Source organism: Verruconis gallopava, assembly GCF_000836295.1.
Source record: "Verruconis gallopava strain CBS 43764 unplaced genomic scaffold supercont1.24, whole genome shotgun sequence".
NCBI classification, from domain to species: domain Eukaryota; kingdom Fungi; phylum Ascomycota; class Dothideomycetes; order Venturiales; family Sympoventuriaceae; genus Verruconis; species Verruconis gallopava.
Window position 1 is genome coordinate 334,794 of NW_015622160.1, and position 22,729 is coordinate 357,522.

General features: G+C 54.0%; 9 protein-coding genes across 11 annotated transcripts; 6 read left to right on the plus strand and 3 right to left on the minus strand.

Annotated features, from left to right (window-relative positions):
- Positions 1 to 299: 299 nt before the first annotated feature.
- PV09_06768 (sulfite reductase (NADPH) hemoprotein, beta-component) lies at positions 300 to 6,107 on the minus strand. Its single transcript, XM_016360457.1, has 4 exons — positions 5,264 to 6,107; positions 5,039 to 5,178; positions 580 to 4,956; positions 300 to 517 (listed from the first exon to the last, which is right to left on the minus strand). The coding sequence occupies exons 1-4, from the start codon at positions 5,292 to 5,294 to the stop codon at positions 488 to 490; spliced, it is 4,578 nt and encodes a 1,525-aa protein (XP_016211796.1). The 5' UTR covers positions 5,295 to 6,107; the 3' UTR covers positions 300 to 487.
- Positions 6,108 to 6,288: 181 nt separating this feature from the next.
- Positions 6,289 to 8,110, plus strand: PV09_06769 (uncharacterized protein). The gene is made up of 3 exons (XM_016360458.1): positions 6,289 to 6,888; positions 7,006 to 7,417; positions 7,524 to 8,110. Exons 1-3 carry the CDS (start codon positions 6,641 to 6,643, stop codon positions 7,809 to 7,811), a joined length of 948 nt encoding a protein of 315 aa, XP_016211797.1. The 5' UTR covers positions 6,289 to 6,640; the 3' UTR covers positions 7,812 to 8,110.
- Positions 8,111 to 8,476: 366 nt separating this feature from the next.
- Positions 8,477 to 11,582, plus strand: PV09_06770 (the record flags this gene model as incomplete). Of its 2 annotated transcripts, none has more annotated exons than XM_016360459.1 (3): positions 8,477 to 8,754; positions 8,829 to 8,843; positions 8,915 to 11,582. In XM_016360459.1, exons 1-3 carry the CDS (start codon positions 8,697 to 8,699, stop codon positions 11,194 to 11,196), a joined length of 2,355 nt encoding a protein of 784 aa, XP_016211798.1. In that variant the 5' UTR covers positions 8,477 to 8,696. The 2 variants fall into 2 exon arrangements, with proteins under 2 accessions (XP_016211798.1, XP_016211799.1); XM_016360460.1 differs by having other exon boundaries at positions 8,811 to 8,843; positions 8,915 to 11,196.
- On the minus strand, positions 11,194 to 13,016 carry PV09_06771. 2 transcript variants are annotated; one of them, XM_016360461.1, is made up of 4 exons: positions 12,476 to 13,016; positions 12,244 to 12,257; positions 11,564 to 12,180; positions 11,194 to 11,495 (listed from the first exon to the last, which is right to left on the minus strand). In XM_016360461.1, exons 1-4 carry the CDS (start codon positions 12,567 to 12,569, stop codon positions 11,420 to 11,422), a joined length of 801 nt encoding a protein of 266 aa, XP_016211800.1. In that variant the 5' UTR covers positions 12,570 to 13,016; the 3' UTR covers positions 11,194 to 11,419. The 2 variants fall into 2 exon arrangements, with proteins under 2 accessions (XP_016211800.1, XP_016211801.1); XM_016360462.1 differs by having other exon boundaries at positions 11,564 to 12,388.
- Positions 12,843 to 15,342, plus strand: PV09_06772 (uncharacterized protein). Its single transcript, XM_016360463.1, has 2 exons — positions 12,843 to 13,495; positions 13,561 to 15,342. The coding sequence occupies exons 1-2, from the start codon at positions 13,006 to 13,008 to the stop codon at positions 14,370 to 14,372; spliced, it is 1,302 nt and encodes a 433-aa protein (XP_016211802.1). The 5' UTR covers positions 12,843 to 13,005; the 3' UTR covers positions 14,373 to 15,342.
- On the minus strand, positions 14,168 to 16,089 carry PV09_06773 (uncharacterized protein). The gene is made up of 3 exons (XM_016360464.1): positions 15,786 to 16,089; positions 15,368 to 15,566; positions 14,168 to 15,162 (listed from the first exon to the last, which is right to left on the minus strand). Exons 1-3 carry the CDS (start codon positions 15,866 to 15,868, stop codon positions 14,686 to 14,688), a joined length of 759 nt encoding a protein of 252 aa, XP_016211803.1. The 5' UTR covers positions 15,869 to 16,089; the 3' UTR covers positions 14,168 to 14,685.
- A 159-nt stretch (positions 16,090 to 16,248) lies between these two features.
- On the plus strand, positions 16,249 to 17,659 carry PV09_06774 (uridine kinase; the record flags this gene model as incomplete). Its single annotated transcript, XM_016360465.1, has 2 exons — positions 16,249 to 16,419; positions 16,475 to 17,659. 2 exons carry the CDS (start codon positions 16,249 to 16,251, stop codon positions 17,657 to 17,659), a joined length of 1,356 nt encoding a protein of 451 aa, XP_016211804.1.
- Positions 17,660 to 18,593: 934 nt separating this feature from the next.
- On the plus strand, positions 18,594 to 18,959 carry PV09_06775 (uncharacterized protein; the record flags this gene model as incomplete). Its single annotated transcript, XM_016360466.1, has 1 exon — positions 18,594 to 18,959. The coding sequence occupies one exon, from the start codon at positions 18,594 to 18,596 to the stop codon at positions 18,957 to 18,959; it is 366 nt and encodes a 121-aa protein (XP_016211805.1).
- A 762-nt stretch (positions 18,960 to 19,721) lies between these two features.
- Positions 19,722 to 21,505, plus strand: PV09_06776 (aspartate-semialdehyde dehydrogenase). Its single transcript, XM_016360467.1, has 4 exons — positions 19,722 to 19,840; positions 20,002 to 20,434; positions 20,502 to 20,768; positions 20,849 to 21,505. The coding sequence occupies exons 1-4, from the start codon at positions 19,789 to 19,791 to the stop codon at positions 21,204 to 21,206; spliced, it is 1,110 nt and encodes a 369-aa protein (XP_016211806.1). The 5' UTR covers positions 19,722 to 19,788; the 3' UTR covers positions 21,207 to 21,505.
- Positions 21,506 to 22,729: the final 1,224 nt, after the last annotated feature.

The window sequence follows — 22,729 nt, forward strand, 5'->3', positions numbered from 1 at the left end:
TTCGAAGGAGAGTCAGTGCCACACCATAATCGACCGAACGGAATGAAGGATGACGGTAAGGGAGGGATAATTAGCACACAGTGTGATAAGATAGCCCAGCTCTTCTTCAAGATTCGCAAGGAAGACGTGGCGAATTGCACGCGGCAATCGTTAATAGATACGAGCGCCAGTGCCCTCGTGTTTCTGAGAAGACGGTTACTCCGTTACATTGGGAGGGAGTAATGGACACAACAGACGGACAGCGTGAGACGCCCAGACGGTCAGAGAGGAATCTGAAAGTAGACAAGTTGAATGAAAGATTGCAATAACAACAAACTTTTTGATTCTAGATGCGAAGATGTCGTTAACAACAACCCAAATTTGCCGACTAAAGCGCCTGCCAAAAGACGTGAACGCCGCACATGCATATGCAATATTCTCACACGCAGTCCTAGAAGATCTGGGGGGCCCGCACGACTGGCAAGCGCCCCCCAAAAAAGTCCATTGCCTATTCCTCGTCTGACTCCACTTCTGCCGTCTGCAAGTATCTCCTGTTAGTTTGCGCCCATAACCCTTTAGAATGTGGACGGAGAAACTCACATTGTCATGGAAGTCCGTTCCCCACTTCGTCGCGACGATGATGCCAGCGCGAATAGTCCAGTCGCCGAAGTGCTCACCCTCGTGCCTCTCCTTCGCGTAGCGCTTGATCATGGGCCTCATGATCTCCAAGATTTCGTCTTCCTTGATGCTGCTCCTATACAACTTGTTGAGACGCTGGCCGTGATAGCCGCCACCGAGGTACATGTTGTATGCACCGTACGCCTTTCCGACGAAGGCAACTTCAGCGAGCCAAGGACGTGCACAGCCGTTCGGGCAACCTGTCATTCGCATGACGATGCTGTCTTGGCGCAAGCCAGCCTCTTCCAGCGTTGACTCGAGCTTGGTGATCAATTCTGGGAGATAGCGCTCCGACTCCGCCATTGCGAGGCCACATGTTGGGAACGCGACGCAAGCCGATGAAGAGAGACGCAGGCCTGAAAAGTTGGTGTTGTCGAGCTTGTACTTAGCGAGCAGCGCCTTCATCTTAGGCAGCTCTGCGTCCGACACGTTCGACAGAATCAGGTGCTGGTTGCCTGTGAGTCTGAATTCACCCTTGTGCGCCTTGGCAATCTCGCGCAGCCCAGTCTTCATCTGGAAATCGGCAGTGTCCTCAACACGCCCGTTCTCGATGAACATGGTGAAGTGGTTCATGCCGTTCTCGTCCTTCTGCCAGCCAAACGTGTCGATGTTGCTCTCGAACTTGAAAGGACGTGGCTCCATGAACTTCCAGCCGAGTAGCTCCTCCACTTTGGCCTTGAACACGTCGAGACCCATATCGTCAATGGTATACTTTAGCCTGGCGTGCTTGCGGTTCTTGCGGTCACCATGATCACGCTGGACCAACATGATCTTTTCGCAAACAATATGCGCCTCCTCCGCAGGGACGTATCCGAACATGCGACCGATCTGAGGGAATGTCTTCTTCATGTTGTGGGTAGCACCCATGCCACCGCCGGCAAGAATGTTGAAGCCCTCAAGATGGCCATTCGGCTTCTTGATTGCGATAAGCCCAATGTCATGAGCATACACGTCAGTATCATTGTGTGGAGGAATGGCGATTGTGATCTTGAACTTTCGCGGCAGATAGGTTGGTCCATAGAGTGGCTCGTGGTCCACGACAGCGTCACCAGCAATCTGTGTCTTCTTGTCATTCTCGTCCGCTAGCCAGATCTCATGATACGCCGTTGTCGAAGGGAGGAGATGATCTGATATTCTCTTGGCAACCTGGTGTACCTCCGCATGGTATTTGGACATGGTTGGCAAGCTGCTGCACATAACATTGCGGTTCACGTCGCCGCATGCAGCAATAGTCGTCATCAGAGCCCGATTGATCGCTTGCATAGCAGGACGGAGCTTGCCCTTAACTACGCCGTGGAATTGGAAAGTCTGACGCGTGGTGAGCTTCATCGTTTGGTTGCCAAGTTGTGTGCTAATGTCATCCATCTGCACCCATTGCTGCGGCGTTGCGACACCACCAGGCAGACGGCAACGGATCATGAAACTGTAAGCAGGCTCAAGACCCTGAGCCTTACGTTCGTCGCGCAGATCACGATCGTCCTGCATGTATGTGCCGTGAAACTTGGTAAGCTGCTGGTCGGCCGCTGATATGGCGCCCGTCGACGTGTCACGCAAGCCCTCGGCGATGGTACCGCGTAGGTAGTTCGAAGCAAGCTTGATGTCTTCATTAGTCAGTGGTGGAGGTTCCTCGGGCAATCCCTCAACGTTCGCAACCCCTAGTGCTTCCCACAGCTTTGGTTCCCACTCGGAGTAGCCAGTCTGATAGGTATCCGGGTCTTGGTCGTCTCCAAGCCCAATGTCCGTGAGTGGCTGGCCTCCGAGGGCCAGTAGCCGGGCATGCAAGTCTTTGGCAGGCTTGTTGTAGTAGATCTTGTCCTCCTTCCTGGGCCAGTAGTGGCTGTCGCCGAGGCCAAAAACAGCGAAATGTACGGTTGCGAGGTCGATGTCCGTAGAGTTCTTGACGCCTTCCCAGAAGGCTCGCCCATTCTGTGGGAATTCGCCTTGGCCTGCTGTCGAGGTAATCAAGACGATGTTTTCCTCTGTTCCAAGATCCTCCAGAGGATAGTCATCCATAGCCATTACGAGGGGTTTCAAGCCTCTAGCCTTGGACCTGTTGCCCAACCTCTTCGCGACATTCTCAGCATTTCCATTGTCAGATGCGAAAAGAATCGTAACCGGTGCACCTTGCAGACCTTCGAGCAGCTGATCGTACGCATCCTTTGCCCTTCGCTTCTGCAGCTGTCGAACTTCGGTGCCGTACGAGCCCGACAAGTTGCTGGCAAACTCTGGGTATCGCTTTGTCAGCTGGGTGAGGTAGTTGTCGCGACGTAGGAACTCTTCGAGCTCCTTCTTAACACGCTCTGACTCTAGTTTGAACTTCTCATCGCCACGCTCCTCCGCCGAGGGGTCCCATCTGTACAGTGGCCAATATCCGGCATCGACGGCCTTCTTAGTCTCTTGCAGCACAGTCAGCGGGCTGTCGTTTTCGCTGAAGTACGGCAAATACGCCAGAACAACAGATGGGCCTTCGAATTGCTCCGCCTCAAGCAGGGCAGCCAAAACCTGCGTGTACGAACTGTACACGGCGACAGAAGCGACGTACGCATTGCCAAAGTTCATGGCATACAGTCCAATGTCCTTCTTCCTTCGCGTCGCGTCGGCTGAAGCACGGTCGGAGTACGGTTGCGAGTCAATGACGAGCATGTTAACATTGGCGCCCGACGCAAGTGCATGATGAACCGCCGAGTTGCCCAAATCATAGGCCCATGCATCTGAGCCAATTAGCCACTGTGACTCCTTGTACAAGAATTCTTTATGCTCGAGAACGGAGTTTGCCGCTGGCGATCCGTCCGCTGTCAGCCTTGCGATGACTTCTGGAGCGAGTTCATTCGCCTTGCGACCCTGCTCAGCAACGAGTAGCCATCGCGATAGCAAGTCCTTGGAAGCACTGGTCTCAAAACTCGAATTTTTAGTCGCCTGCTGGACTTCTTTAACAAATCCTGCGCGGCGCTCCTGTCGTGCGAAGAGAGCACCGAGGCCGAACTCAGGCGTGGTTCTGGTCTGGGTTGGAAGTCCGCTAGCTGAGTTTGCGGATGCGTCGTTGGCAATGAACAGCTTCTCGCCAAAAAGCTGCCTCAAAACCTTCATATACGCATTTTCAATGGCTGGCTGCTTCAGTTCGACCCTCTCCTCTGGTCCTTCAGTCGAGCCAATGTGGATATTCTGTGCGGGTGAGCCACTCTCAAGGTTCTGATAAACATCACGGAGCGCCTGCCTGACCGTGGATGCATCCACATATCCGAGCTGGAAGCCAATAACGCTCCGACCCGAGTCCTTGAGAGACATAAGCACGTCAAGCAGTATAGGACCCCATTTAGTGGTACGCCTTTTGATCTGCTCCAGCACGGCGATCTTCTTAATCGAGGCTGGCAGCATGGAGGCGAGTGAGGCGCCCAACCATGGTCTATACACTCTGGCCCGCAGCACAGCAGCTCCTGCGTACAGGTCAGAAGGCCCTGCACTGGCAATTGTTTGCGCGATCAAGCCGCTCGAGCTGCCGAACACGAAGATTGCAGATTTGGCCTTGGCGTCGCCAGTGTACTCAAAGGGCTGGTAGTTACGTCCAGTGGCCTCGGCAAGAGTGAGCCATATATGTGACAGGAAGCTAACAATGTCGTCCGTGGTGACAGGTTTGCTGACGAGAGACTCGACTGAAGTGACCGACGAAGCAAGTGCGCTCTCCGTGCTGCTTCCCCTCCTCGATGATTCGACTGAAGAATCCTTTGACGTGGCATCCTGCGTTAAAGCACCCTCGCCAGCACCATTGAGACCATTTGAGGTGCCGTTTGACGGACCACTTGTGGATCTTGATGCACTGGAAACGACCTTCAATGACGCTTTCTTACCGTCGTCGGCATAGATGGTTGATGGACCCGATGGCGCTTCTTGGAAGCGGCGCACAGAATCGGCATCCAGCAGCGCTCGCACAAGCTCCCTGCTCTCTACGGGGATCGCTTCGTTCCGCTCGACAGCAGCGGCGTCGAAGAAGTGCAAGACACCCTTACCCGACTTAACGGCCAGTGCATGAGCAGTCACAGCAAGATCCTGGACCTCCTGCAACGATTCGGAATGAAGGAATGTAAATCCTGTCTGTCGAACGGAGGCAACGTCGAAATAGTCGGGGAAGCCGGCCGGGTGCAAAGCCACGTGCAGGACAACTGGGTACTGAGCCAGTTTATAGAGATGGGGTATGGACTGGAGGAGGACTGACGAAGATGCCGTGACAGAGGTGACTTTACCAGCCCGCAAAGAGTCCAAAGCCGAGAGGAGAGGGTCGGTGTTAGCTCGCACCGAGAGGACCTGGATTGCGTGGATGATTAGTATCAAATGCATCACTCCGACTGACTGCCGCGCGGAACGAGGGACGCAATAAGGCACGTACCTCAGGCAATCCCTTTGCAACCAAGCCAGGGGTCTTGTTGGCAGCCAATGCCTTCAAGGAGGGTGAGAATTCCGAGTCCGAAGCCAGTGACTGCTGGACGGACACTACAACATCGCTTGCGAGATAGGCGATGCGGGCGACTGAGTTCAGCAGATGGTCAGCTATTTCGTACAGGTAGACACAGAAGAAAGGGAGGCAAGACGGCTCAGGTGAACGATGACATACCGGCATCGCCAGCGGCAGAGATTGTGGCCATAACTAATACTTTTCTTTCTCTCTCTTGGTATACTTCCTTTTCCCCTTCGGTTCTTCCCCCTCCAGAGATTTGGGGACGAGAAAAGGCAAGCAAAACCAGAAAGGAAAAAAGAGAAGCCGCGAGACAGAGAAGGAGAGAAAAGAGAAAAGAATCGAAGCCCTCGAGAGCAGAGGTACGGAATAATTGATTTCTTCTGGAGAAAAAAGTGCTATGGTCCAATGGCGGCGTAGATGTTTTTCATTGTCAGTCGGCCTTGTCGATGGCGCAATGGCGTGCTCCGCGCCTGGACCCTCATCGTTTGCCAGGTGATTATTCAACCGATACACGGCGCGGACAGGAGTGCGCGTCTGGGCCGGTGTTCCTCCACAGAGGTCGTGCCTCTAGGAACGACAACCCGTCATTGCGACAATGTGATAACGCAAGACAGCGAGAACGAGGACGACATCAGCGCCTTGCTTGTGGGTTGCTTGTGCCTGGTTTGTGGTGGAAGCTCCAGCGCAGGTTTGCGATGCACAGCCACAGCTTCGGCCAATCGGCAAACGCTGATTCGTTTGCGTGTGGCGCAGAGCTTCGCGGGAAGGCCGATATCGGCGTTCATGGCAGGTGCACCTTTCGGTGGCTTGGGATCGCGTCATGTACGTCGGAAGAGCAAAAGAAACTCATGAGCGGAGCGAAACAAAGAGAGAAAATGGGGTTACAAACGAGCTTCGGAGTATTGGCCGAAAGGGCCGGGTTGGCTCGCAGCGAGAGACAAAGCTTGGACTTGGTCCGCATAGCTGGCGCAGGCTTGGTGCTGACGAGAGTCGAGTGCGGTTTGTTGTTTGCGGCTCGGTGACCGTGACCGCGAGCGGCAAACGGGCTGAGATCTCGGCTACTGGGTCAGTGATGTTCGGGGAGGGGACGCCCAAGACTGGCGGGGTGGCCGCGGGAAGACCGCGAGCGAGGCGCGGGTGCGGGACGAAAAAGGCCCAAGGTAAAACCTGCCCAAGGCCGCGGCGATTCCATCTACTTCCAGTCCGTCTACTTTCGAGCACCTCGACGCCGACTCCGTCACCGCTCCTCGTCCTCCCCGCCCGTATGAGTCTTCCCTGTCCAGCGATCTTCCCCTGACGATCACGACGTGAGCCCGGAGTCAGTGTGCGCGGCAGGAAAATATTCACCGCCGCAAGTACTCTCCTCCCTCGAGCCGACAGTCTCACCTATCCTTTCTCCCGGCATCCAATACACCAAACCATACGATGTCGCGCCCCTCGTAATCTTCCGCGTGCTGCCTCCTACGCTGCTCTCGCCGCTCTTATCGTCTCCTTCTACCTCTTGCTCATGTCTGAACCACTCGCTTTCCTGCAATGCAATCCTCCGACCAGCGGGCTGCCGTCAATACTCAGGCCAACGGCGTGGACGTCGACGCGCTGCCCATCGCCACCACACCCCTGCTACCCTCGCACCCAGTGCCGCTGCTTGACCTGTGTCGCTCCATACACGAACGCGTGTCTCTGTTTCTCGCCCAAGATGCGCCCTCCGAGCGTGTGCGCAACGTGCAGCAGCAGACGCGGATCTCGCTCGGCGTCATAGCGGAAGCCCTGAAGAGATATACGTAGGAACCACGCCCTCCCCGCCCCCACCAAGCTCGCATCCCGCTCATGGTGCCACCATGACTGTGTCTATCTTTTGATTCTCTGTGCGAACCGAACTAACAATGGCTACCCTCCAGGCTCCCCGAGCTTTCCCTATCATACAATGGCGGCAAGGACTGCCTCGTCCTACTCATCCTCTACCTATGCGCTCTGCACGATCACCCCTCCCTCACATCCTCCCGTAATACCTCTCACGCTATCCAGAGCGTGTACATAGTTTCCAAGCATCCCTTCCAGGAGGTCGAGGATTTCGTGGCCTCTTCTTCGAAGACGTGCTCGCTGCAGCTGGTACGTTACGCCAAGGGTATGAAGGACGCCTTCACGGACTATCTTCGCGACTATCCCTCCGTGAAAGCCATCTTCGTGGGCACGCGAAGGACCGACCCGCACGGTGCGAATCTGACACATTTCGACCCTACCGACCACGGCTGGCCGGCCTTTATGAGGGTTCATCCCGTCATTGACTGGCATTACGTGGATGTCTGGACGGTACGTCTGCAATTCCCATCTCCTATGTCCCAACCCTTCCTTCTCAGAGTGCGACAACTGCGTTGGAGAAATGAATTGAAGGCTGATGTGATACCCGACTACATAGTTCATTCGACGCCTTAACATTCCGTATTGCCCGCTGTATGATATGGGCTACACGTCGCTTGGCGGGACTACAGATACGCACCGCAACCCTGCTCTGCGTCGCCGATCAGTATCCGGTACGGGTACGCCCCATGTTGAGTTTCGCCCCGCGTATGAGCTCGTCGAAGATGACGAGGAGCGGCTAGGACGAGACTGGGAGCGAAGGGGAAAGCCGCCAGAGGGCGAGACGACGCCGAACTCAGAGCGGCCTATAGAAGTGGATGGTGCCATCGCTGGCTCGGATGGCTGAAGTGGAATGAATTTCACGCACGTGATGACAATTTCTCGCCCAGTGGGATCAGCGAGACAAAAAGAGCATTCACCGCATACACTGCATACATAGACCTTGGCTAGACATTTTTTCAAATTTTGGGCCTCTACTGACTCATGAGCCTTCAAGTGGATGTCTGACTTGACGCGCGAAATTTTTTTTTCAATATATTTTCCGATTAATTGTACATGCCACGGAATACAGTTTCGGTGTCAAGGCCTAGATGAAATTCCGAGATCTCCTCGTATAGCAGATCAATGCATAAATGTACGAACAACCCCGGTGGATTGGTTGCTGAGCTACATGTCATGACAAACACCATTGTCACAGCCAAACGGTGCATTCGTATACATGCAAGCAGCGGCAGAATGGGAACCCCCCCTTCCCCCTCCACCATCTTCACGCGGTGTATTGGTACCTTTCCCACAAAACGTCAACCAAGCGGCAGCAAGAACATGGCCTGGAAACTTTGGCACCTTAGCCGACGCACCCGACCCACCCTGCCAGCCAATTACGCCTAGTTAGTGCGGATGGGATCTATTCTTGGTAAGCCGACATCCCCCGCAGCCAAATGCGCCCCCGCGCGGGGGCAGTGTCCAGCAGAGGGCTTAAGTCCGTGGCTTGGAGAATCAGCGAACGACGATCGACACAGGTTTTGAGGCTTATGGCACGGCAGAAGCTTAAAATCGACGTTCTGCCCTGGGGGCGGTCGTCGTGGGAGCTTCAGCCTGACCTCCTGTGGACAAGCGACAACTATACTGCACATCATCACGCATATACGCGCACGACTAGTCCACGTACGAAGACGCGACGCGATACAGGAGTATGTTTGAATCGTGACCGGTGCTGCCCCTACTCCGCGCCATGGATGCGGACAAGATTCGAGACGTGGAGAGGCTGGCTAGGGCGGTCTACGCGAAATGTACGTACATATTGGAAGCGCTCGAAGGAGCCATTCCCTAATCAAAAGGCTTCTAGGCTGACCGGCCGTTGTAGGTCGCAATTGCGAAGGTGCGCCAAAGTGCTGCATGCATACTTCTCCGGTGAGGTGTTTCGGAGCCGCTAAGATGTTAGGTACACAGGCGAGTACAAGACGTTTACAAATCATGTTCGGGCCGTGCAGAACGGCCTGCAAGACGTCGACGATACGCTTGCTCAAAGTCCTGCGGACATTACGATCAACGACGACCTAAACGGTATCATTGTTACCTGCGAAAGCGCTCTCCATGAGCTTGCGGACCTAGTCGACAAGTTCAACAGCCTGCCACTCCAGGCGCAACGAACCTGGGATCGAATGAGCTGGGGTCAAGCCGACGAGATCAGCCTGCGGCAGCGTCTTGGCCAACTTCCATTGCAGCTTGAGTCGTTATGCAACAGGCTACGAGAGTCGCCCACGGCGCAGATCGACCGCGCACTGCAGGTCCTCGCAAGGGAAGTCTCGAATGGACGACACGAAACCATGACGGCCACGTCCCTGAGTACCACCGCTCTCGACCCGGATGACGACGCTGGCTGGGCGCAGATCACCCGCGACCTTGGTGACTTGGGCGTCGCGCACAGTGTCATAGCTAGTCACAAGGACTACATCATTGACTGGATTCTACGCGCGATCAATGCCGGCGTGCTTACGGATGAAAAGATGCCCGTCGAGTCTGCCACCTTGCAGCTGCCCCAGGTGCCACCACCTCGTCCACCAAAGACGCCCGTGATCGTGACCAGCACGGCCCCGACGCTTGTCCACTCAGTCTCCGTCGGAACGCTTCCTGGTCACCTACGTCCGTCATCGATGAGCAGCCCTCCGGAGTACTCTCGCGCACAGTCAATGAGCGGGGCCCCGCAAATGGCCCGTTCTGCGTCACCTCCCATACTAGCGGCCGAAATAAGGCGTCAACCATCAGTGTCACCACCGTCCCTGCGGCCGGTCGTGTCGACGGACGTGCTGAACCATGCGTCCACGATCAATATGGACGAGCCGCCGTCGCCCATAGAACCAGAGCCTCCAGAGAGCAACATTTTATGGAACGCCCAGCGCATCAGCTACCACTGGAATCGGCGCGAGTGGCGGCAGGCGCGAGACAACATCGAGGCCCAGATCGCGTGCGTCGAGCGCGGCGAGATCGTCGATGTGTGCGGCTTCCCGCAGCAGCCTGATGAGCGCATCCTCAGGCATCTGCTCGGTGTCTGCCACAGCCTATCTGGTGACTTTATCAAGGCGCGTGAGGCGTTTGAGTCTGTGCTATCCGGGCCGAATGTGTCGCAGCTGGTCTTCGATGATGGCGACATTGCCGCGGCGAGATGGCTCGGCGAGACGTGCATAATGTCGAGCCAAGTCGTCAACGCGGCGCTGGCATGGGCCGTCGCGTATTACGCTACCTCGAGGAAGATTCCGCAAGACAAGGCCGCCACACTCCACATGCTCGAGGACGTACACGAGCTCAACTTGCACACCAGCGGCCTTATAATCCTCACAAACGCCTTCACAAACTCGAATCGAGACGCCAGCACCATCCTGTCCAACTTGGCCAGTACACACAAGTTCACCATCGTAACGTCCACGTTGCAAGATCTGAGCCGGCATCAGAAAAGTGAGTACGTGCCGCGACGGATGCAGCAGAACGTTTCCATCGCTGAGGGCTTTCTCATCCAGCCCCTGGTGGCGCAAAAGTCCTGGCCACTGCCTCAGGATCCATTCTTCCAAGTGAAGAGCTCGATCAGACTGCTCTTCGAGCTCAGCCGGCCGCGAACGCCGATCAGCACAACGTCCATACCGTCTACGTCGTTCGGAAGCTCGAAGAAGCTAGTATACGTGACAAAGAACTCGATCGAGTGGCTCGTCGAGGCGATCCGGTACGCGTTGAACACGTACGCCGTCGAGTGGAAGATACGGCACTCCGAGTATTTACTGCGGCTTTCACAGACGCACGACCGCATCGCCTACTATGAGTGCTTCGTCATCAAATTTCGCAAACTCAGCTTTCGCAACCTGTGGGGCTTCAAGCTCACCGAAAGCGCCTATGCGACGCGCAAATTCACGTCGTCGTTCCGCCTCCGCGAGGACGGAACGCCGAGCGCCGTAGTCGCCTCTGCAGAGGAGCCGGCGCGCAAGGAGAAGCTGAGGGCAGAGCTGGCCGATCGTCTGAAAGAATACGTGAAGCAGGCAGAGATTGACCTCGCAAAGGGCAATTGGCCTCCTCCCGCGGACGAAGAGCTTCAACGCGCCCCATACGAGGTCGACTCAACACCATCGATGCAAAACGAGCTGGGCGATCACCGCGCTGGCTGGGAGCTTTCGGGACAGAGCGCGGTGCGCCGCAAACCGATTCACGAGCCGATGAGCTACGAAATCGCGGAACTTCCGGGCTGAAAAGAGGCATTCTAATGGCCATGGCATTTGTCTATCTGGTCGTCTACTATCTACCGTCTAGCGCGTGCTACCAAGCTCGCCGTTTGCGGAATGATCGTCTATAGAGAGAAAAAGTAAAGAAAGGAAGAAGACGAGGCAGGCGCCGTCTATGTAATGATGCGAACGTGATGCGGCGGTGTGCGGAATGCGGCGCTTGCGTGACCGGGGGGACACGGGGTGTAATCTACGCAGTCTTCAAGCTCTGCTTGTAAAGACTATATCCCTCCGCAGCCGCTTCCTTCACTGTTGTTTTTCCTTCGCTGCAGATAGCCGTCAGTCCAAATGTCACCGAAACGGAAAACGTCAAAGCGTAGAAGCGGAAACGTACACAATGTCCTTGACCTTTGCGGTGATGCTGCTCCAGTCTTCGAACAGGGTAAAAGGTACGTCCTCCCGCACACAATACGTGACCAGGTCCTTGCCCTTCTTGGCAAACAGCAGGTCCGTCTCCCGCGCGGCGCTCAGGTCGCTGACGCCGTCGCCGGCGTAGAACATGGTGGGCCTCTTGTCGGCCGGCAGACTGGCGTACGGGCGGATGGTGAGAGATTTATCGTGCCCAAAGCCGCTGTCGTCATGGAAGACAATCTGCCAGCCGCCCTCGTCGTCGAGCGTCTTACCGGGCCGGGCTTTGACGTCGTTGGCCACGATAGCGATGTCGCGGCTCAGATCCTCGCCGACAAGCTTCTTCAGCAGCGCCTCGATGATAGGAGCCATGCCCGAGGACAGCACCACGACGGGGATGTTGTTGGCGCGGGCATACTCGAGAAACTGCGTGAAGTAAGGGTCCAGCTGAATGTTGTCCGTGAGGTACTTGATGCACTCCGGGAACGGCTTCGAGATGGAGTCCATCATCTCGGCGAACGACTCGCGGAACGTGACCTTGTTTTCCAGCGTGTCCTTGTTTCCCTGCCGGCGCTTCTCGGCCCCAAATCCGATGTTGTCGGTCTGCGTCCAAACCGCATGTTAGCTTTCATCCCGCCATGCCAAGTCGTGAGTTTGCTCTCTGACCATGTAATCATTGCCTGTCGACAGCGTTAGCATAGAAGCTCAGAAAGGGTAGAATAAAACAAAGCACGTCACAGAGAATAGTTCAGCTCGTGTGAATATCCGGTGTTGATGTGTGTCTGACTCCACGGCATGCCGAATCGGGCAACTATCCGAGAGGAATGAGTGTTGGGAAACAAAAAAAAAACCTCCCCCAAGAGGCTGTTCGAGGTGGTGGAAAAAGAAGGGATCTTACTGTCTTGCAAGGTGATTGTGCCATCGAAGTCCGTAAAGAAGATGAACTTGGGGTCCGTCTTCAGGTAGGGCAGCTCTTCGATATGCGATCCCATCTTGAGGCGCGGAGCGAGAGTTCAGGCGAAGCAAAAAATGGAAAAGGCGAGGTGACGCGGGAGCAAAGCGATGGCAGGAGTGCTACTGGTAGATGAGGGCGGAGTGATGAGGAAAGAGCCCGAATCTTCGTATCTGATAGCTTTTATTTTTCTCCCTCCTGCTCACTCGACCTATGCGCTGTCAGAGATTGGCAGAGACGGTGCCCGAATTGCTCGAGAAAAACGGGTCACGAATTGCGTCGTGCCTTGCGTCTACGCCGCCAAAGTTCCGAGAGTGCCCACGCCAAACTGCGCCTCGAAGCCTGCGACCCGCGTCGAAATTTATCAATTTCGAAACGACCTCGCTCTTTTGGTTTTCTCTCCCCCGTTTCACCATCAATTGTCGCCTGACTTCTGGCTCTTCACCTTGTCTCCGCCTTTTGGGTAGGAGAAGGAGATGAGGTCGACGCTTCACAATGCGTGGGATGTAGCTGCACGCACGACGCTGTGCGGAACACGTTCGGCGGTCTCGCTACGTCACCGGCAGCCGTTTATATGCCGGCGGTGCCAGCACCTGGCCGGTCTGAAGAGCGTCGCCGTGAACGACAGGTACAAAAATGTGGTTACGCGGTACGGGCATCGAAGAGGTTTCTCGTGGACGGCGGGCAAGCGGCAGGACGAGGTGAAGAAGGTCGACGCAGAATCACCATCGACATCTGGAGAATCGGAACAATCGTCAGCGGCATCGAACGGCACTGTTAGCCCTGCTACGCGGGACCAGCTGCCGTCGCACAGAGAGGAGATACGATGGCGAGTCTCAAAGTACATGAACAAGGTCATGGACAACCTCATGCCCAAGCTAGCCCTGGCAAGCCAGCGGATCAACACCTACACCGGAACAGATTACTCCGGCATTGAGGCCCTGCGGAAAGAGATCATTGAGCAAGGTGCCTTCTGACCCCGGCGGCTCCTCACGCACGTAACGGGCATCGGCAGCTAACCTTCGTTGCAGAGAAACTCGTCAAGTTCCAGCACGCACAGCTCGTCGAGGCCAAGGAGGCGCTCGAATCCGCCCGCTCGGCCGAGTCGCTGTCCCGCAAAGAGGTCGTCTCCCTACTCGAGCGTCGCCACTCGTGGTCCGACACGGACCTCGAGCGCTACATGTCGCTCATCCGCTCCGAGCATCTCAACGATCAGGCCGTGCAATCAGCCAAGGACCGCGTCGCAGATGCAGAGGCCGCGCTCGCTGCCGCGCGTAACAAGCTGGAAAAGATGGAGCGCATGCAGTACCACGAGGAGCAGATCTGGAGCGATACGATACGCAGGAACAGCACATGGGTGACATTCGGACTCATGGGCGTCAACATCTTGTTGCTGCTCGTCACCATGGGAGTCGTGGAACCGTGGCGGCGGAAGCGGATGGTCAGGGAGATCAAGGCTGCCCTGGAAGAGAGCAGAACGCTTCCCCCGGCAGCTACATTAGCGCAGCCAAGTGCCAATGACGAGCCGGGCGTAGCAGAAGTTGTGGAGGACGATTCGCACCACGAGAGTGAGCCCAACCCCATGCCGATTGAGGTCGAGGCTGCCACTGGCTTTGTTGCTACATCTACAGTGGGCCCGGCTGAGCCTGTTCTTGATACCACGGCGCCAGGAGATTTAGAACCCCTTGCCCCGCAGACCTCTATCAAGGAAAAGGTGGTAGATCTCTTCAGCGAGCGTAACATTACAGTTCGCATGGTTGATATGAGCACAGTAGCTCTGGAAGGAGCGGTCGTCGGTGCACTAATCACCGCGATCCTACTGGGGCTCCTCCGACCACGCTGATGCAAATCATGTATGTATTATTCATACAATCATTCCAACCTTCCCATCTCTAGAATTACGGGCATTTGCTCAATCTTAATCATTTCAATCGTTCGTGAACTCATTTCACTCATTCACTCATCATTTCTTTCCTCTTTAAAACGATATTCCACTTCTCCTTGGTAACCATGATCGGAGACCAAACGCACTTGTACCTTCAAATGGTAGCGCCGAGAAGGGCATCGTACGGCTTTGTCCGGTGGGAATCAGGCAGCTCGAGCTTCTTTGCTTCAGCAGCAGGCATTGGCGAAGGCTAAATAAAGATGAAATTTGGTCATCCCGAAGTGACCATAGCATCTCCATTCGCTTCATCGTATTGAGGCTCTTCATCCCCGTCAAGGCCTATAACTATCCGCGATGGAATATCCTTCTTCGTCTTACGAGCATATTGCTCTGCCCAAGTGCGAGCCTTCACCCACTCCTTGATCCTCGCATCAACGTCGTAACCTTGTCTCTTCAAGATTGCCGAATTGACGCGGTCCGCAACTTCGCGGCGGAGATCAGGCTTGAGAAGAGCAGCAAGTTGCGGGCTAAGGGAGTCGGTTTGGAACACAAGCAGAGACATCGTCTGCTCGAGGTCGTGTAGGAACTCACGGTTGATGCTAGCCCTGGGAGCAAGCTGCTCTTTAGCAAAGGTAATGGCTGGTGATATATCAGGGTTGCCTGAAGCATTAACAGAGCATGAGCGGATGATTTCAATCAGCTGAAGCCGGAGGAGAGCGAAGTGCAAAGGCGCATCCAGGTCGAGGATCTATTGCCAAGCACGAAGTCAGTACGATGACTAAAAGGATTGAAAAACAGCTAACAGAAAATATTGTTGTAGCGTTCAGGTCATACTGAGGACTGAAGTAGTTTCTTTTTTCATCAGAGCTCGGAAGCTATGAGTGGTGCATGAAACATAGATAATCATAGAGAACAGATTGCTTTAGGCGAGTGGGCGACAGCGCGAGACATACCTCAGGATCCAGTTCGTTGATCCGCTCGATAGCCGTCTGAATCTGGCCCGAGTGAATCGCATTCTTGACCTCTACCCTCGCCCTGATGGCCTCCTCATCTCTGGCGCCTTGCTTAATGTTTGCTTCGAGTGCAAACTTCCTCGCCGAGTCCGGGTAGCCCTCTTTGATCAGATAATCCATTATCACGCTATTAATGTCCCTATTTCGCCGGTGAGTTGTTAGCACATCCACCTGGTACATAGCTCTACTCAAAAAGACGTGGTAGTCATGATTTCATCAGAATTCAAGATATATTTGTTTTCCACAAGCTTAATTTCTCGGAGAGATTCCCATCTTGTTTGTTATCACATCATTTGAAGTCGTGGGCTACTGTCTGCCACCGCACATGGCAACTAGAGACAGAAGGGGCTGGACTTACGTTTTGGACGGCTTCTGATCCTCCACAAGCCTATTGAAGCTGTGGGGTGTCGGTGTCGGCATCGATGCGGTAGAGGAACTCATCCTGAACCGTCGTACACACAAGCACACCGCTTCACACGCGAACTCTCTCACAAGCACACACAAACCCACACGCACGCACGCGCGCGCACGCAAGTCCTCACGTACAGGACTCTAAAGGTTAGAAGCCCCAGGATCCTACGAAGTGCCGGCTTCGCGAGGGCAGTGGGAAGCTTCTTTCCGGTCAAAGTTTTGCTGGAGAAGTGAAGCTGCGGAAAAGCTTGGGTGTTGGATGTTCAGAGCGAAAAGCAAAGAACTTAAAGAAGAGCGCCCGTGCACGATCCCGCCGAAGCTCCACCTTGGCGTCTCGGCAGAGTAACGTCACGTGCCCGGGCCTCTAACTTATCAGAAAATGTACTTTTGCTGCTGAATCCTCGAAGTTAATGTCCGTCCGGCAAAGGAAGAACAGTATTACGCAGCGCGCTCATTATTGTCCGCCATGGAACAATACGAGCATCATTGGTGTTGCTGGCAGCTCTGGCTCTGGCAAGACCAGCCTTGCTCTGGCTGTCGTGTCCGGTCTTAATCTGCCTTGGGTCGTCATCTTATCTATGGTACAGTCTCGTTGCATGTCTGCTTGCATGTCGTAGTATGCTGAGGTCCTGGCAGGATTCGTTCTACAAGCAGCTTACACCAGAGCAGTCCAAGGCAGCGTTCAGAAATGAGTTCGATTTTGACTCTCCCGACGCCATCGACTTCGATCTGCTTGTTGAGAAATTGCGTGAGATCAAAGAGGGCAAAAAGGTTGAGGTTCCAGTCTATTCCTTCGAGAAACATGCACGCGAGGAACGCACCAGCACCATCTACTCGCCTCATGTACTTATCCTCGAGGGCATCTTCGCTCTTCATGACCAACGTATCCTCGACATGCTCGACCTAAAGGTTTTCGCTGAGGCCGATCCAGATGTCTGCCTTTCACGTCGCGTACTACGTGATGTCAGATACCGTGGTCGTGATGTCGAAGGTTGCATGAAGCAGTGGTTCGCCTTTGTGAAGCCCAACTTTCACAAGTACGTGCACCCTCAACGCGAGGTTGCCGACATCATCGTGCCCCGAGGTATCGAAAACAAAGTCGCCATTCGCATGATCTCTGATCAAATTTCCAAGACGCTCAAGGAAAAAAGCAAGATGCATCAGTTGGAGCTCAGCCGTCTCGGCAAGAACGTCGAAAATAATCCGCTCAGCGAGAATGTGATATTGCTGCCCCAGCGCAGACAAATATTGGCGATACATACGCTGCTTATGTCGCCCACACTGCCTCGTGAGGAATTTATATTTTATTTCGACCGCGTAGTTGTCAATTTGATCGAACGTGCAACAGCATGTCAGGAATACCAGCCAACGCAGATCATGACGTCTCTCACGCCATATATCGGCCTTGAGGCTCAAGGAGAGGTTTCTGCCGTAGTCATTCTACGTGGAGGCTCTGCCCTCGAGACAGGTTTAAAGCGAGTAATCCCCGACTGTCGGACAGGCCGGCTATTGATTCAGACCAATTACCGCACCGGCGAACCGGAGTTGCACTATCTAAAGCTTCCGAACGATCTCGACTCTCACGGATTGGTTCTTTTGCTCGATGCGCAAATGAGTAGCGGCGGCGCCGCGCTCATGGCGGTAAAGGTGTTGGTTGATCACGGCGTGCCAGAAGAGAAGATCGTGTTCGTCAGCTACATGGCGGGCAAGATTGGAATAGGCCGTCTGATGAGTGTCTTCCCAGATATAAGAGTAGTGGTCGGCCGAATTGTGGATGACCAGGAAAGCAGATGGGTTGAGGAGCGATATCTAGGCTGCTGATATACGAAAGATTCAGGTCCGTTTCTCGTGTACAGTACTGTATACGCTTAACCGAAAGCAACACCAATGGGATAGTTTGTAAGCAGAATTTGTCATTTATTTGCAGCCAGAGTCGTAGATCTCGAGGAGCAGTCAGATCTAAGGTCTGATAAGAGCACAAGACAAGCTAAGAGGGCATATCCGGACTGCGTACGACCAGCGTCGGAAACCGCTGAAAGAAAATTTTGAGAGTCATCGCGTGGTCAGACACACCAACCTCATGGCAAGGTTCCACAGGCGATCTACGGTCTCTTTGGTTGGTCCAGTTCTCTCCACAGCGCTTGCACAGCTGGGTTATCAGACGAAGCGCAAGGCTGTCGTTTCGGTGAACCATTCGCGCTTTTCCCCGCCTTTAGCAGAAGGTTCGAGCTTGAGACGTCCCAAATGGGATTCGTACTGCATCCAAGGTCCTGCTCGTCGTTGTTGCCACCCTCTGGGAAGAGAATGCAAGAACGACAATAAAAAGCGCGCCACTGCAGCCTCCAAGGAGACCCATCCAACATCTTCTCACGTATTGTTGGCGGATGCCCCTAAACCCCCCTTCTGCTCAGCACAAGGTGTTTCCTACTCGCGCTCTGTCCTCTTGAGAGTCACATTTGGACGCGATTGGCTGTTGCATGTCGTTGTGCCGAGAAGCAACGGAGCCCTCTTTTTTTTTCTTCAGTCTGCTATCACACCAGGATCGAGAAAGCCAACGCAGAACCAATTCCTACAGCTCATAACTAGGCGAAAGGCGTATTAAGAGAGTCAGCCTCGACCGAAACGAGAATCGCCATTTCATCCTGCAACCAGAAAAGATTTAGGTTTAAAAAAATACAACCTTTCAAGTTTCAACGGCCGATCCTTGAAAACTCGCTGGTATCACACGCGCTAGAAACACTGTGCGCGCTCCAGCATGGCGACACATCGATCGAGACCGTGGCAGATCCTCGCACCCTTCCTGCTCATTGCGGTGCCCTTCCTGTTCGGTCTCGCCGTCTTCATATTCGCGCAGATAAAATGGCCGTATAACGAGCCGAATCGGGAGAAGGGGAAGGATGCCGAGGATCAACACCAGGCCGGCATACACATCCCCGAGGAAGAGCAGACTCTGGGCTCGGAGTCTGTCGAAGGGTCAGAGCTGAGGAAGTCGACTGGGAACGAGGCTGAGGCTCCTGGATCGGGTGCAGAATCGAGTGCCAGCCGGGCTTTTCCTTCGCTGCGTCTTGCACGAGAGGCCAACAGCAGTTGTGTTGATGTTGATGCCATCACTCCGGTCTAGGATGCTTTCGCTTTGCCGGCAATAAAGCTTTGTCGAGGGAGATAAGATCAGGTTTATCGAGCACTGAAACCATTCTCTTTACCGCCTTTCTCATTTCTACGTTCTTCAAAGGTGGAAATATTTGTTTCCCCGCTTCGCGACGTTAAGAGTCTTTTTAGGCATTTACTTTCGACTTGTTGGAAGAAGCGCCAGGCTTGGAACGTGAGGACAAAAGTATACTGATGTCTAGCAGGAGTCTCGTCTACCAAAATACATTCATCTATTTCGCAAGGAACAGCATGATTGACTCGATTTCACATAGTGACGTGCGCTAAGCACTGGATTCTCTCCATATGCTTATCTGCTGAGCGAGCAATTAGCGCCAAGAAGGAATCGCCTGCCAGCTTCGCACCTTGCGGAGGGGTCAAAACGCTACAAGAACGTCTCGTCGTCTCGACGGGGGCACCATATGCGGAGATGCAGTTCTCCCTCGATCTAGTGTATTGCCCATGAGCAGTGGGCTTTAACTAGGTGCTCTCTGGCGAACCCATGGATTCGGCATGACGGTCACTGTCACGAAACTGGCAGCATCAGAAATACAGTTGTACAATCATGTCAATACATCTTTTGTTCTGTTGAAGCAAAACATATCAAAAGTAACCAAACAGAAATTTGACAGCCTTAGGCAGCCGTGAAGACTCCAGTGGTCCATTAGTGGATGGTCCTGAGACGCTGCGAGCTGTGTGCATTAGAACTAGTTCCTTAAAAATCCCCTTCCGACGTCGGAATTCGTGAATGACTGTCTTCATTTTTTCGTTCTGCTGAGAACACCTTTTGGACACGAACAGTCATGGCAAGTCAATTCCTCTCGAACGAGCAGAAAGCGCCCAAAAAGCGATGTGGTACGCACCAGCCTTCTTTGTTTTGCTCGTTCTTCGCCCCGGACTTTGGTCCTCAGCCTTGTCCTCCGACAGTTTTCGAGCAGTATATTGTTTAGGTCCACGGTCCACATCGCGGACGTTTTGCGCCTTACTTGATACATGTGACTGATCATCTCCTTTAGGCATTCTCGGGGCCACAGGCGCCGTTGGCCAACGCTTCATTCTTCTTCTGTCTGAGCATCCATATCTCGAGATTGCTGCCCTCGGCGCCTCTGAGAGGAGTGCGGGAAAAAGCTACGCAGAAGCCGTTCAATGGCGTCAATTAGAGCCCGTTCCGGCGTCAGTTGCGGGTCTTACTGTGCAAACTTGCCAGCCTGAACACTTCAAGGGCTGCGATATCATCTTCTCAGGCCTCGACACAGCAAAAGCGCGAGAGGTCGAGCCGGAGTTTGCCAAATTCTATGCAGTTTTCTCGAATGCTTCTGCATACAGAATGGATCCGTTGACGCCTCTCGTCGTCCCCACGGTGAATTTGTCCCACTTGAGCATGATTCCGTCTCAGAGACAGCATTTGAAGTCTGAAGGAAAGGGCTTTTTGGTGACGAATTCAAACTGGTAAATTATCTATTCTTTCCCTCTCTCAACATCTTACGTTCACAAAAATGATTGACCTTCTCCTTAGCGCCGTGATCGGGATTGTGATCCCTTTCGCGGCTCTCCAAGCAAAGTTCGGTCCAATCTCCGACGTTAGTGTTGTTACGCTCCAGGCGTTGTCGGGCGCTGGCTATCCAGGCGTTTCATCCATGGACATTATCGACAACATCGTACCGTATATCGCCTCCGAGGAATCCAAGATTGAAACAGAAGCCTGTAAGATTTTGGGCACTTTGAACTCCGAGCAGAATCAGGTTGTGCCACAACAGATGCGGGTGTCCGCAGCCTGTAATCGGTAAGCTCGAACCTTGATGCTTCTTCCTATTGCAAGCCCCGTGTTCGACTTCCGCTTTGCTGACTGGCCTTCCTATACAGTGTCCCCGTCCTTGATGGCCACACTGCTTGTGTATCTCTCCGTTTCGCCACACGTCCACCACCCTCTGTCTCGGCTGTCAAAGCTGCACTGCAGTCTTACGTCAGTGAAGCGCAAACCCTTGGATGTCACTCAGCGCCTGCGCGCGCCATCGTTGTACACGAAGATCCGACGCGGCCACAGCCGCGACTCGACCGCAACTTGGAGCGCGGCTATGCGGTTAGTGTAGGGCGTGTGCGAGAAGATGAGTCTGGGATCTTTGACATCAAATTTGTGGCGCTCAGCCACAATACGATTATCGGAGCGGCTGGTAGCAGCGTGTTGAACTGTGAAGCAGCAATTTTAAAAGGATATATTTGAAGACGGATAACACTTGTTCCGCCTGTATCGTTAATACATGATCTACCTTTAATGATCATCAATAGTCACGAATTCTTGCGCAGATCTCCGTGGGGTTCCGTCGGGCGTTCGAGCCGTGTCGAACATAGCGCACTACTTTTAACAAGCTACTTGTATAGCTGGAGCAGGACAGTGTCCGACGTACGAGACAACCAATGAAATAGCTGACCAGATATGAGCACGGTTAGAGCGATCTTGCGAGGATCACTGGCCGTAGTTCCTAAGAGGCTCCAGTGGCTTGGCACCACATCAACAGAATAGTGAAAGTCCGTCAATGCACTGCATCAGTAGACTTGTCCATGTCTACGATATCGTTTACAGGCCGAAGAAAAATATGAAGACCTAGCCGACAGTGTTTGTGAGCAATAGCAAATGTCAAATCAAGAGAGACGCCTTTCTCGCTTCTTTACCTTAGAAGCGCAGAATGGAGGCGACATAGGTAGGTTAGCACGGTAGAGTGAGGACTCAATTCCGTAGTAGACCTCAAGCCGCCTGTGCCTTTGGAAATTTGATTATGTAGCCCGGCCTGGAAAGAGGAAGAAAACCAACGATACGTACACTGTTGGTGAATGTATCTTCCGCATCGACGACGCCTCAAAGCGGCTCCATTTCACTTCTCTCCGCATCAACCGTGCCGTTTGAGATCTCGTCGTTCTGGCGTCAAAATAAGATTCTAAGGACACGAAAAGAGCAGCTATCACGTGCTCTAAGCTGAAAAGGCTCCTCTCCACTGCGCCCAAAGTCTTTGGCCACGATGCTGCCTCGTGCTTCTGAGAAGGATCCATGGACGGAGGACATCGACGGGTTGTTCTCCTTTGTTTTGACGCTCGTTGTCTAAACAAACCCAGTTTAGAAGTACGGAGACTGTCCTTGTTCAGATCATGGCCAGAAGGAGGTCGCTGTGCGTAAGATCTGCACTGTGCACGCGTCGCCGAGTGGATCCTCAGTCGCACAATGCAGGCACGTCAACTTTTGCTACTCTCTCGAGCGCTTGCCGGTGATAGGTACTTTGCAACGACAAACGAAGAATCTCGTAGGGGGAAATAAGCAAAGGGCCAGAAGCGCGGAAGGCCGCGCTGTCCCCGATGCTGACTCCCGCGGCCACGAGGTCGATGCAGGTTGATTTGCAATCCAAAAACCGATACGTAGGGGGGGGACACTGGACGTCGGCATCGTCTCAAGAATGCGCGCGCACTTCAATCTCATTCGGCAGCCCAGACTCCGGCCGTCGAGTACGCTGCCGTCCAGCAGATGCGAACGTACGATGGCATCATCCAGGACGTCGGCTGGACCGTCTCAGACCAGCGCATAAAAAGCGCAGCGCAGCATCACGCGCAGGCCGCCACGGCACTACGATATGCAAAGCAACGAGACCATCGCGATGCTGCGTCAGGCACAGGCACCGACACAGGCACGAAAAGGCGGGGAGGGGTCGACCGCAGAGGATATTGATGAGGGGAACTCGTTTGGCGTCGACCCAGACT